The sequence below is a fragment of the Lycorma delicatula genome, chromosome 3, assembly GCF_047948215.1.
Source record: "Lycorma delicatula isolate Av1 chromosome 3, ASM4794821v1, whole genome shotgun sequence".
Lineage (NCBI taxonomy): Eukaryota > Metazoa > Arthropoda > Insecta > Hemiptera > Fulgoridae > Lycorma > Lycorma delicatula.
Genome location: NC_134457.1, coordinates 104606661 through 104621706, shown reverse-complemented (window position 1 = coordinate 104621706; position 15046 = coordinate 104606661). Strand labels below are relative to the sequence as shown.

Here is a 15046-nt window from a genome sequence, read left to right as displayed (position 1 = left end):
ATCTGGGAAATACAATATAACATAAGCTACAGAATTTTATTATTTAAGTAATAAAATGACAAAGGGTGGATAAAGTAAGGCAGACATCAAAAGCACACTGGTATAAGCTAGAAGTGTTCTTTTGCAGTAAATGAAATTTATTTGTATCAGATAAGAAAAGTATTCTTGAAATTTTTTGAATTGAATGCAATGCTTTATTGTAATGAAATGTGACAGTGGGAAAAACACAGAGAATCTTTATTTTGTTAAATGGTATTACATGAGGATGTTGAAAATATGGTGGGTTAAAAAAATAGGTTTAAGACAAACATTATAGGACCAGGAATTATGACAATATTGTAAAGAGACAATTAGTGTAGTTTTTCATATTAATATACCCAGGTTTACATAATTTGGTAATAGAGGGCTGTAGGATGATAAAAATTAGAGAAAGATAAAGATTGGAAATTTTTCTGATACATTACAATTATTTCAACAGAAGGCATGTAACGTTTTGTAACTCCAAACTTATTAATTCTGACTTAACACTTGTATAATTATTATTTATTTAGTCATTACTAATCACAGTCTGTGTGAACATGTCCAAAAAATTTGGATATTTGGCTGTATGTTATGTAAATATTGATGCATAAACATGTCTGTAAGTGTAATAAATTTGGTAAATTGCTTGCTAATTGACATTAAGAAGCATCATCACACAACATACTTGTGCACAAACCAAGCATTTACACCAATACAAATCAGCAGCATTTATACTTTGTTCTGAGACTCACTAACATCTTGTCCTTCCGCATCAAATTATCTATTAATATTAGAGTAGATTGTCTACCTGTCAATAAGTTATCTATCTAATTCTAGAATAATAACATTCTATTGATCCATTCAGCCAAAATATGGATTACCAATTACGCATTAGAGAAAGAAGATTTCTCTACTTACCTACTGGATGACTGATACATCTATATACTGGATATATCTGTCTATACTGAACATATGTTTGGTTACTATTGGCTTATATATATATACTGGATGACTGATATTTAATACAAAAACTATGCAGGGTACAATGTTTGAGAGTATCTCAGAAAAATCATGTGAGATATAATCAATAGAGAATGTATCAAATTGGTTACAGAACATGAGAAATACATTATAAAGAAGAGAAAAATGCCTTTTAGATATTATTTCATCATTAAATCACAAAAACATGAGTATTTTTTGTTAAAGAGTTGAAGTGTCTGTTACAATTAATTAATCCAGTGAACTGAAGAGTCTAAATTTGAACTATGGCAAAACTTACTATTTTTACACTTATTATTTGCTCATTCCATTCTATCAGATTATTAAAAAACTATAGTTAATAATGTGTAACATAAAATAAAATATAATAAAAAATAAAGCTTACCGAAATTCGAATACCACCAACATTATCATTTTTATCAAACAACACACAGACATGTGGGTCACTATCTAAACAATGTATTTTCAAGTCAAAATCTGGATCTTTTAATTTAGTATCAATAAAAGGAGGGCTAGATTCTTTAGCTTCATTTACTGTTCTTGGCAGGTCATAAAATCCATCAGCAAAAAATAATTTCTGAGTGAATTTACCTGAAATCAAAAAATAATTAATTAAAAAACTTAAATGATATAAAGAACTTTAATCTATTTTCTGCTAAAATTATTTAACTTTTATTTCAAAATGAGTAGAGTAATTTTACACGAGTAATTTTAACAGGAAAATTGTGCCCAAATTTGTTTTGAGACACTGGCAATTTGTTTTGGGATCTTTTTCATCTAGTGTTGTAAAATGATATCTAGGTAACTATTATTTGTTTTTTACTGCAGTGTATATTAAAACAATAAATAACTTTTTTCATTACTAAAAATTACTACCAAATTTTAGATTTAAGAAAATTTCACATTTTGATTTAAATATCACAGCTGGGTATGACTATAATTAAGCAATCAGAAACCAGTTTTTTTATTTTATTTAATAAAAAAAACAATAATATGGACCTCTCAATTTGAAAAGAAATTCACTCAAGAATTTCTACCACTAGAGTTTGATGAAATGTTATATTATTGTTATTATTATTTTTAAGTGGATAGTTTATTTATGTAATATTAGAGGTAAAAAAGAATAATAATTATGAATTTGCTCTTTGAAAAAATTCTTGGCAAAGAGAGGAAAATGTTATTGTATTATCATATACATTAGATCTCATTATAACATGTTTTGTGATAGAAAAGTACAATGAGTGTTGATTCAGTGTGTTACTTTGAAACTAGAGGTTTTCCATTTTCTAAATTTTATATTACTGGACATCTTTCTACTTTATAACTTCTAGATTTTACCAAAATTCTATACTATGTATGTTATTCTTTATTTATTTTTTAAAATTCATGGTATATTTTCCTTAATCAGAACTTCACTTGCTAAATTAAAGAAATATTAAATGATGATCCATATACTCGTAAACGCAATAAATGCCATTGCAATAAACACAATTTTTGTTTCTTAATATGTGAACTGATCTACCTTGCTGAAAATAAACCTGAAGTCAGAATTTTTTCATCAATCTACATTTCTGAAACATTCCAAAATTATTATTATTATTATGTGTTACATGATTATAAACATATGCTTTTTACTTTATGTGATTACTTTATATTTATGTGTTCAGTATATGTTTTTAACTCCATTAATCAGTTGTTAACCATGAAAAGATAACATAAGTTGTAACACAAACATCACATATCATATCATCATACCTCTTTATTGAACCATGCATGAATCAGATTTATCATGTCTGTACAATTCAGTACAATATAAGCTTGTTGGCTTTGTTAGCCTTCTACTTTTAATAGTATAATCTCTTCAGTCAGAGTGATAATTATATTAAGGAAAGAACAATGAAGTCTCATAATTGCTCATAATAGTGTAAATGATTCAGACAGCTTTTATTACATTTGTAATAAGTTCACTAAAAAATCACATAAGAAAAAATTATACCTTTAATTAAAACATCTTATTAATTGTATTTTGTGTAAGTGGTGATGGGTTCATCATAAAATATATACTAATTTTGCAATCATCTTAAGAGGGTAAAAGGCACACAAAATCCCTTGCCATATGGTAGCCCTATGGTTTGGCATGAACTGAAAGATCACTTAACCGATATTTATTACTGTTTAACTAATATTTCTGGAAATTCTAAGAATTCTAAACACACTGTATGTGTTTTGTACATCATAGTTTATTCTTATATAAATTATTTAAATCTCTCACATTTCATCTCAAAAGAAGCAAAAAATGTGTTTTGTGCCTTTCTTGCAATCTGTCACTCAGACCTGCACATTATACTGAATCCATTCCAGTCACAAGTTTCCTGAAAACAGTGATGAGGAAGCAAACATTGTGGAAAAAACCATCTGATTCAGACTTTGAATTATAATCCAGTGAGCCACATCTTATATTATAAGGTGAGCTAAATGATTTGGTCAGAAATTTAAACTTATAAAAAAATCAAACTGAAGATTTAGGCTCAAAATTGCAAGGATGGAATTTACATAAAAGAAGATACAAAAATCTCAGGATATTGAACCCGACAGAAAGATTTTTTTAATACTTTGCTGAAAAAATTATTTACTATACTGTACAAATCTTATGTTTCAAGCTTATGTTTCAATTAGGGCAAAGTCATAAACTGAGGAATGACACCTTTTCATTGTGAACTCAAAGTGTAGTTTAAAAGCAACTCTGCTTCATTATAGAAATAAGTATCTTTCTGTACTAATCTGTCATGTAATTGATATGAAAGAAACATATAATATTAAGAAAACTGTTATTGAAAAAGTAAATTATAAATCATAGTTGGAACATGTGTGAAGATTTAAAACTAATAGCTTTTTGTTATGCTTGCAGTTAGGATATATAAAATATTCTTGTTTTATGTATGAGTAGGACAGCTGAGCCAGGGATTAGTATTACATAGTAAAACAATGAAAGAAACATAAGAACTTATCTCCTGGTGTAAAAAAGGATTACTCATGAGGCTTTCCAGAAGAAATATTTTACTTCATCTTCATATCAAACTTGGATTAATAAAAATATTAGTAAAAGCTACAAAGAATTACAGTCAAGGATTCTTGCACATAAGGCAGAGAAATTCTCAAAAGTAAGTGAATCAAATATTAACCCGTATACAGCTGAAGTTGCGATAACACAATGTAATTTATTTGCGTTATTATTACATGAAATAATATTTGTTTACTGTTTTTAAGTAGCCTGTATTAATAATAATATTAATAATCTTTTCCTTGAAAAAGAGACAAGATGCAAAGGTATGAAGAACATAAACACCACACCTTGTAGCCAAAACACACAGGTTTTCCTTTCATAAACATTTTACAAGAATGGTGACCAAAATATGGTATCATCTGATCATGTATTGAAAGGTGATAGAATTTAAGACACTTCTATTATTTGAGAACTTCTTGTATTAATAATCTTGCATATTATTAAACAATAGCAAAATCTTTTTTGTTGATAATCAGTATTTTACGTTATTGTTCACTAAATTTAATCATTTTTTGCTTCTTCTGAGATGATATAAACAATTTATATAAGAATAAACTCCAGTGTACAATATTATTTTAACTGCTTATTAATTACTCATAAACAACAGTAGATTTTCTATGTAAATTTATCATATTGTCGATTATTTATTATGTCTATATTTAGGCAGAAAAAATTAATGTTACATTTTTGTAACTTCAGCAGCAAAAAATATTCATAAGGATGCCATGAGCCACCAGTAGTGTAAAGGTATAAAAAGAAATTTATATTTGGCTGACAATAGCTTAAATACTACAAACAAGTTCTCAAATAATATAAGTGTCTTAAATTCTATCACCTTTCAATACATGATCAGATGATACCATATTTTGGTCACCATTCTTGTAAAATGTTTATGAAAGGAAAACCTGTGTGTTTTGGCTACAAGGTGTGGTGTTTATGTTCTTCATACCTTTGCATCTTGTCTCTTTTTCAAGGAAAAGATGCAGAAGTAGATTCTAGCCTTGGATTAGGTGCTTTAATTATTCAAAACTTATTACTTGTTGTAGACAATCCTGGAAAGCACAGCATTTATTTTGATAGAATTTTTTAGTTCGTATAAACTGTTAAGTTTATGGAACAAGAAAGCCTTTTTTGCAACTGGAACAGTTAATGAAAACAGAATTAAAAACTGCCCTTTGGAAGATTCTTGTTCTTTGTGTAAGGAACCTCATGGGATGTGCGATTATCAATTTGACACCACCAATTCAATTTTTATTACAAAGTGGAACAAAAATTTTCCTGCTACTCTAACAGGAAATTTTCAGTATACTGAACCTCTAAATATTGTCAAATGATATTCTAAGGTAAAAAAATGAAAATTTCAATCCAACAGCCAGATCTCATCAAGCAATGCAATTGCTATATGGATGGGGTTGATTCACTGGACAATGGTGTCAGCAACTATCAAATAACATGAAAAGAAAAAAAATGGTGGTCTTTGTTTTCAAAATTTGTTGATGTAGCTTTAGTAAATTCATTGAAGCTTTATCAATACGTCCATGATCAAGTCGAGCAACTCAAATTTTGATGACTTGTAATTATTGCATTATTATCGTCAAGGGCAAATAACATGGAAGAGACTGCTAATCCACAGATGCAGAGACTTGGACGACCAGCAGTGTTTTCAAATGCAACAATTCTGCAACACTTGCAAATGTAAATAATACAAGACTCTGCTGCTGTCAGTGCAAAAGTACAATGGTATTTTCATGTAATAAGTGTAAAGTTAGACTTCTCCAAAATGTTTTATTGATTACCATAAAAAATAAACCTGATATATTCATTGTACTCATATACTGACATATGTAAACATTTCGTTTATGTTGCATCCTAATTCCTGTACTCTTACTTTTTATTTAGATTCATAAGAATATTAAAAAAAATAGTAAGCTAAATCAGTTTGTGTTAATTTAGACACTCTTTCCTGTTGAAGTTGTGTTTTTACATTTCGTAAATTGATAAATAAACATACCTGAGCATTTTATATATCTTTTATAAAAAAATAATATATAAATATATATATATATATATATATATAATTCAGAAGCATCTATAAACCTAAGTAATCAACAAGAAATCATTTTATGACCAGTTCATCAGAACGTGGCAAAATATGGGTTAAAGATGGGATTTTAGTTGGCTCACAAATAAGGGAACTGGTGGAAATGTTTAGTTTTGTATATTTCTGTATTGACCAATGTAGAATTACTGTTTGAACAATAGTTAAAGACAGTTGCAATAATTTTCTAAAAAATAAATCACAAATTACCAGAATATTGGTAGATAAACTGATAAATTCATACAGAGCAATGGAATGAAGTATGTCTCTAAAAGGCTAATTTCTGTATTCATATCTAGATTTCTTCCTACCAGACCTAGGGGTAGTAAATGATGAACATGGTGAACATTTCCTCAAAGATATTTCAGCGTTGGAAAACCGTTACAAAGGCAGATGATGTATTAATATGCTAGATGATTACTTTGGATTTTAATTTCAGATACACCTCATGTTACCCTACAAAAGGAGAGCATCTGCTAAGAAGTTTTAATCTAAATTTATGACATCCCATAATGTATCATTTAATTGATGTGCCATTTCTATTAAGCTGAGGGTGATAGAAAGATATTATTTACAGATTAATCTACACAAAAAAACAATGCAGAAGAAACATTAAAAAACTTTTATTTTGTATATCAGCATAATTGTACTCCAAGTATTCATATGTATCCCTTAAAATTGTATTTAGATATTTATCACTATATGTTAGGATAAGTTAATAAACATTATTGTTATGAAATATGTTATTATTTTAATCAAATGTTCACTTGAAAAATAACTTGAAAATGTATAATATAAAAGTACAAAATAATTTTTAAAAAGTAAGTTCATACAATTTATTGTATTTTGAAATGAATTATTACAAATTATAAATTATTCATGCTACATTATGGAAAGATTCTTTCAAATGCTTTTCCTTATATATCTATGGTGAATGTCTAAAAAAAAAAACGTTAGTGGAAGAATTCAATCAATTTTCTTTTATAATTTTTTAATAATTTTAAAATGTTATCACACTAAGGTAATTTTAAAATGTTTATCATGGTGTTGAATATAATTAATTATATATATTTGTTACCTTATTTAGTTCACACTTACCTATAAAGCCATTCCACTTAGCTTCTGAACCTAGAAAAGAAAAAAAGAAATAGTATAGCTTTTACTGGAAACATATGAATTTATAACTAGAGTAACGTTTTAAAAATATTTCATTTACTGTAAAATATAACAGTGTATTACATTATTATGTAAAACAAAGTTATATTAAAGAACTAGCCTAAATTGAATACAAAAATTAATATTTTTTTATAGTAGGCACAAGTTTATTTTAAAACTTATTAAAAATAAACATTTTATTTCTTACATGAAACTTGAGTTCTGAATGAGTTTATAATTTGTTGAGCAAGAGGTATTGGAATATTTTTCAGGACAAAATATTTTTTTGTTTGGGGCATGATAAAATTAGTAATACTCAAATCATGAGATTTCTATAATGCCCTTACTACAATTATTAGCCAAGTGTTTTACATGACATCAATATTAAAAGTTATATAAAACTCCCAATCCTTTTAGTGACAAATTAAACAAAATTAATTAAATATATCATTTAAAAGTGACATCATAAAGCTTTCTGAAAGCTCTTTGGATCTTTTGTATCTGATGCTGCTTCAAAACTCAATAAATATTTTAGCACTCTGTAGCATAATGTAAGCTCTTTATAGCAGCTATGATGTTTGGTAAATTTCATAGTTGTAAATAAAAAATCTATTAACATTAAAACGTTATCAACCCTCCATAGACATAAAAAAAATCTAGACCCTTCAACATTATGAAATATAAAAAGATATGCGGAAAAATCCTTGTTTTTTTTAACACAAAATTTATGAATATGAACTATATAACTTTTTTTGGGTCAAATTAATTTCTTAATTAATTTTATTTTTACATAATTTCAAAATTGAATTTCCAAGATTGATTAGTAAAATTTAAAAAAAAATAATAAAATATTTATTATTATGTAAAATACTACACTGTCCAAATGTCTAAAAATTCTTGAAATTTTATTTTGCAAAATTACCTAGATATCAATATAAAAAAAAGAAGAAATTTAAAGATTAAAAGGTAAAACTGACGTTAATTAAGAGCAAAATTTTTAATTTAAGTCAGTTAAAAAAAATAGGATCTAATCAAAATCTGTTAAAAAAATTTACACATGATTGCTATATTACACAAATATATATGTATATATATATATACATGAAAACAAAAAACAAAATCCAAACTTCCTAGGTAGGCTTACCCAGGTAGGATATAATGTACCAGGTAAGTTTGGATTATGTTTAACAAATGTATAAAATGAAATTTTCTTGAAAGTTTATTTTGGTGATCCCAAGGATATGTTTAATTAATTCTTCTACCAAAGGTTATTCCTAATTATGCTTAGAAATTTTTTTTTGGTCATTTTATAAAATAATTTATATAAATGTAAAAGTAACATTTTGTCATAACTGTCATTCATATTCTATTTAGTTCTTTAAAATTAATCAATGTGTTACTGAATAAAAATATATCATAATTTTAAAATCACAATAAGTGTTACTGATAATCACAATTATCAGTCTTTTTCTAATGCTTACAGGCCAGCTGTTGTGTAAATACAAACAAGAAAAGTTATACAAAATCATATATAAGCTTTAATTAAAATTTATAAAGTACATTTAAGTTAGATTTTATAAAGCAATTGTTATCAGCCCATGAAGTTTCAACTTATAAACTAATAACTAAATTAATCATAAATTAGATGAGATACAAACAATCTATGAAGACTATTAAGCAAATAGTCAGTAGTCTGCAAAATAATATAAAATTTAATATTTCAGTTGCACCTAAAAAGATGCTTTGGTTCTTTTCTGTGAATAAGAAGCATTTTCTATCAATAAAAAAGTTCTATTTACTGCTCCAGTTTTTTATCCCAGTGTCTTGTTTTGAGATTGGCAGGCCTGCATTTACCTGAAAGGCACTTCAATGGTCTATTAGGTAGTTACCAGACAGGAAACAGAGTTGCTGAGTTTATTCATATGCAGTTTTCTCCTCCAAATAATAAAAGATGCACTGGTTCTTAGGGTCCTGCAGAACCCTGTAGAGTTAGAGAACCTTTAGTGTCTGAAATGCATTCTCAGAATTAATAATGAGGAAAAAGGGATCAAGAATAAGAAGGGATAGGTGGTGAGAAAGGACAATCTGTCTATTAGGGTAGATCAGGGTAGTTTACTTTCTTGCTTAGGACCCAAATACAGTTTCTAGAGTAATGTACCATTACTCAATGATGTCAAATAAATTCAATGATGTCAATTAACAAATTCAGTAACTATTTACTTTTTTAATTTTGCTTTTGATTTCACTAATCATTCATTATTTTATACAAATTATTTTTGTTACATTATTTAATTTTTATTTCATTCATTTCTTTTTTATTTGATTTACATTAATCTTTAAAATTTATTGTAATCATCTGAAATCTATTATTTTACTGCTTTATTATTTAAAAGATTAATTTATTAATAATGATATTTTGTTTTCATTGCCACATAACTAATTTTATATTCTCATATGGATAAATTCACTGAGGAAGCATGAATTCTACGATATTTTTTAATTTATTAAAAAGATAAAAATTTCTGTTTTGATGATGCCATATAAATTCAACTAGATATAAATCAATAGATAGCCTGAACATTCTCCTTTGCACAGCACTACAGTAAGACACTGATTCTTTTATTTAATTAAAGAAATCATTTTATTAAAGAGTAAAAATAAATTTATAGCAGAGTGGGAGTAAAATATGCAGGAGCTTGTGCTGCTGGGCATTGTGTAGTTGAACACCATGTTTACATATGTTTCAAGATTTCCCTCTATATACATATTCCTTAGCAGAACCTAATCATTTCACTCTGGTATCATGAATTCCTACACACTAAATAAAATACAGCATAAATTGTTCTCCTCACTCATGTGCTATTGAAAGTAGAGTATGCATCAGTGCAAATTATTCTTCCAATAGGTGAGTGGGTAGTAAACTTCCTTAACAGTTAGTCAACTTTCTATAACATAAGTTTTCAAAACAGAGACTATAACTAACAAATGTTAAGTGAAGTTCCTGGGTAGTACAAATACCTAGCAACGGAAATAAAGATTGAAGTAACCTTACAAGTTTCCACAAGCTTAGCATGGCTCCAATTCCCATATGAATATGGCCAAAACTAACCCACAGATGAAAACTAATAAAAGATAAAAAAAAGAGTGTTGAGAGAAAGAGATCTGTAGAAGGGTCGTGAAAAGAGATAGAGAAAATTAGTTTATGTCCAGATAGGAGCAGCAAATAACTGATTAATAATTTTAAATCGACTAGGATAAATATATGTTACAACAAATTTATTTTTTTCAAACGAATAACATTTTTGTTACAGAAAATCTAATATGTTCCTTTCATTCATAGAAATGTTTTGTATGTGGTACCATTCAACTGAACAGTAAAACATTTATTAAATGTTAATAAAGCTGAGTTAAGATTCAGCTTTATCACACAGCTTGGATTACAAATGTTTATAAACGATTAAAGAAATTATTTACTAAAAATTATAACATAGTGCAATTTACCAAAAAATAAAGTTGTGATGAACAGAACAATACTGAGCGTTGAACAAATATGCATTTTGTTTTCAAGAAATTACGGCACAAATCTGAAAATAGGATTAAATATTAATACAGTTTTAATTTAAATTATTGCTTACATAATTCATATAAATTCATAACAAAGTTAATATTTAACTTACACCTCACACTTGGATTTACTGTTCCACATTACAAAGAACTACAGCATACAAAGAAAAAACTAATATTATAGAACATAAACATCAAATCAAATTCATTAAAAAAATTATTATAATTTTATAACAGTGTCATACTTAAAGATACAAAAAAAACCTATGTTTTAGAACAGCTTCAATCTTTATGATCAACAAGGTAACAAACACACAAAAATAGCTTGGCTTATGAGACTAATGTTTATTTTTTTCCTTATAGTGTTTCTGTAATACAAATTATTGAATTAATTAAAGCAGAGCTATTCTAGCAAGATGCTTTTTCCTCTACTTTCAGCCATACATCTACTCCCCTCCACACACATCTTTCTATAACTGCTTGGCAATATTTGCATATATTGTGTGATGTCAGAAATATCTAATGCTTCATAGTTTTGCCTTCCATATTTTTGGAACCTATCTTTGAAAGACAATGATAACTGCTGTATTATTTTGCACTATTATGAATAAAGTGAAGATTTTTAGGATGTTTGAGTGAAAGGAAACAGCATATATTAATATAAAAGCAAATTTAATATCTAATTCAAACAATAAATATAAAACCACTATGTAGGATGTTATCAAAAGTAAAAGTAAATTTGAAAATAAAACAGGTCCAATAACTTCAACTAAAATACAAAAGGACTTGACTCCTGTTAACTGACCCCCATTCCGGTAACAAAGGAATTTAATAATTTCTTTTACAGTATTTCAAACAACAATAATATTGATTCATTTCAAACAAAACTCTTCACCTTGAATGATTTTGTTGATGAATAAGTAAATATTCTTTGTGTATTGATGATATACCTGCTAATATTAAAAGAATTCATAGATGCTATCATTATTCCCTTTACAAATTTAATTCAGAATCTTTCAGCAACTGAGTTTTCCCTAGATATTATAAGACTATTGCTTTTATTCCCTTTCTTAAAAAAGCTTCAGCATTTAATTTACACAATTAGGCTTTTTCGTTATTGCTTGTATTTTCTAAACCATTTGAAAAATTGACTTTTAACTTTTCTTGAAAATCATACCATATTAACAAACTTTTGGCATAGTTACAGAAAAAAATTGACTACTAACAGAGTGTTTTCTCAGTTTTTGGAAAATATTTAAAATCCCATAGATAACAAAAACATTCCATTTTCAATTTTTGTGATCTCAGTAAAGCATTTGATTTAGTTTAAACTTTTTACAGATGAAAAAACTTATTAGCTCTGGTATCAGAGGAGCTACCTACAATTTGTTAAAGTCATACCATACCAGCCAAAAACAAGCAGTTGAAATTTCATCTAAAATGGAGTGGCTCAGGGAAGTGTTCTTAATCCGGATTTTTATTGTTTATTTATGACTTATCTCCAAATCTTGAGCCATTCATTTCAACACTTTTCAAGTCATCACAGCTCTATCTATATTTGAAGATAATTGTTTAAAAGGAACTGAAAATTACATGAGAGCAGCTCAAAAAATTATTCACTGGATAGACTGTAAGTATCTAACAACTATAAATATGTTTAAAACCATTGCTTTGTGCTTCTCAGGTGCATGTAAAATTGCTGATCACATAGATGGAATTCCTATTAATGATAATTCTATCATTTCTGTTACCCACAAAACAAAATTAGTATTTTATAAGATGATAAGTTCTCATGTCATTATTAAATGTTTATTATGCCTACATATTTTTTTATATAAAATAAAATGGCATCTCTTGAGGCTCCCTCAGAAAGTCAAAACAAGTTTTTAAGTTACAAAAATGGTCTGTCAGATAACAGCCCATGATTAGCTAGCATCCATAAATATGAATTGTGTAGACTTACATTTAGAAAATTAAATATGTTAACTTCTTCATGTGTTTATATTTATGAATGTGCAATCTTTGCTAAAAAGAATGGTCACATATTCTTGAAAAGTAACAATATGAACCTTTACCAAACCAGACAACGGAAATGTTTTCATATAAATCAACACAGTACTTTGGCTTACGAGAAAGGGCCTTATTATGCTTCCATTGCCATTTTAATTGATTTCCAAATTATTTGAAAAATTTTCTCATTAAATAATTCAAAATACAATTAAAAGATTTTCTTTTACTAGAACAAAATTATTCTGTTGAATTTTTTAATAACACTTTATCTACATCCCATTCAATGTTTACTGATGGAATATCATAAACTATACTGATATTCTAAGCATGAACAGTTAAATCCGAATCCTGGAAACTAACAGGAGAGAAAAAAGAACATTTCTTGAAAAAAAACTTCAACTTGAGAAACTGGTATTACTGAGGTAATAAAAGTAAACAAAAAGTCAAAATAGATCATTAACTAAAGAAGAAAAAATTTATGGTTTTAACTATTGTACTGTAAAATATTAAATTCGATATCATTACATCTGTAAATATACCTATAAAAAAATTATAAGTAAAGTCAATCTGCTTAAATTATAAATATGAAGATTTATTAAGTACTGTAAAATTGGTTCATAAAAGAATTTAAATAAATTAATATGTTGGTAAAACTGTCACTAAAAAACTAAGTGACTCAGAAATATGATGCCATATTTATGTAATTTCTATTAATGAAAAAAAAAAAATTAAAAAAATTAGTGTAAAAAAAGATATAATTTTATAAAGCATTTCATTAATTGTATTTAATTACCATAAATAAAAAGATAGATAAAACTATTAAACAACTTGATATTGCATAAAACAAATAATTGAAGGTAATTATATACTCGTATGACAAAACTAAAGTTACTGAGTAATTAAATAGAAACAAACCATTAATATGACTACATTATGATGCATTATATTACTTATTACAGCACTGCATTACAACAATTTGTAATTTCAGAATGGGAACTATTTATCATTATGGAAATATGTCTTTTATCACTTCATTGACGCTGATAAATTGCTTCCATTAAGTTCCTTAAACATTTTGCCTCCTTTTACTTTAAGAATAATTATAATTTTTATTCTTAATAATAAAAATACTTCTAGTAAGTAAAACTTACTAGAAGTGAAAGCACTTATGCATTATTTAACCTACCTATAATTTTTTCTATTCGATTTATTAATTAAATTTTAATGTTATTGAATTTTCCTTTCTATGCTTTGCAAATTTTCTTTTTATTTAAAACATACATCTTATTTCCATACTATCATATCATTGAAATACATATTAGATTACATTTTATTAAAAGATTTGTATACTAGGTTTTATTCACTAGATGTTTCAGTTACTAGTTTGGATTTTTGTGGAATCCCTCAATAGAAAGGAGAATCCTTGAACAATTCTATGAAAAAAGATAGTATTACTGAACTGATTTCCAATACCAAATACAACTATCCTGAAGACTATTAGAAAGTTATGTTGTATGGAATCAAGGGAGTAGATGATCTAATCTCCATCATCCTTTTCCAAGAAGAATGAATAAAGGATATAAGAGATTGGTATGGAAGAGAAAGGGATGATCAACCTATAGAGGAGCTGCTACTGATAAGGGTAAATCTAAATGCAACTCCAAAGATTGATGTTTCTTTTAATTTCATTTTACTACTTTTTAATAGGTGGAATTATGTATAATTTCACCATGTAGCGGAAAGAAGTCATTTTGTTAAATTCTTTCCTAAAGGGATTATTAATCTCTCTCTCTCTCTCTCTCTCTCTCTCTCTCTATATATATATATATATATATATATATATAAACTTGTTGGAGAAAACAAACAAACTTACTCTTACATCTATATTAATTTATTAAAAAAAAATTGTTAATAAATAGTATTTCTTTTTAAATTTCAAATATGTTGAGATGCAGTTGTAATAATAAAGAATAATATGAAAATAGTCTACCAGTGCAAAAACGCTTTTGATTGATAAAAATATACTCCTATCTGAAATAAATCTGTTATTCGACTTTAATGCAACTGCAATGCCTGTAGTTATTAATAATAAATAATTAAAACAATTTATAAATTCAAAGTTGTAAATTTAAATA

The 15046-nt window shown here is 26.8% G+C and overlaps 1 protein-coding gene across 1 annotated transcript in view; it reads right to left on the bottom strand.

Annotated features, from left to right (window-relative positions):
• Nucleotides 1–15046, bottom strand: part of LOC142321830 (uncharacterized) — a 118284-nt gene that overhangs the window by 20300 nt on the left and 82938 nt on the right. Inside the window, exons 2-4 of the mRNA XM_075360277.1 lie at nucleotides 10839–10921; nucleotides 7281–7310; nucleotides 1406–1611 (exon numbers count right to left, since the gene is read on the bottom strand). Coding sequence (XP_075216392.1) covers nucleotides 1406–1611; nucleotides 7281–7310; nucleotides 10839–10893 — 291 coding nt within the window. The 5' untranslated portion in view covers nucleotides 10894–10921. The remainder of the gene's footprint in view (nucleotides 1–1405; nucleotides 1612–7280; nucleotides 7311–10838; nucleotides 10922–15046) is intronic.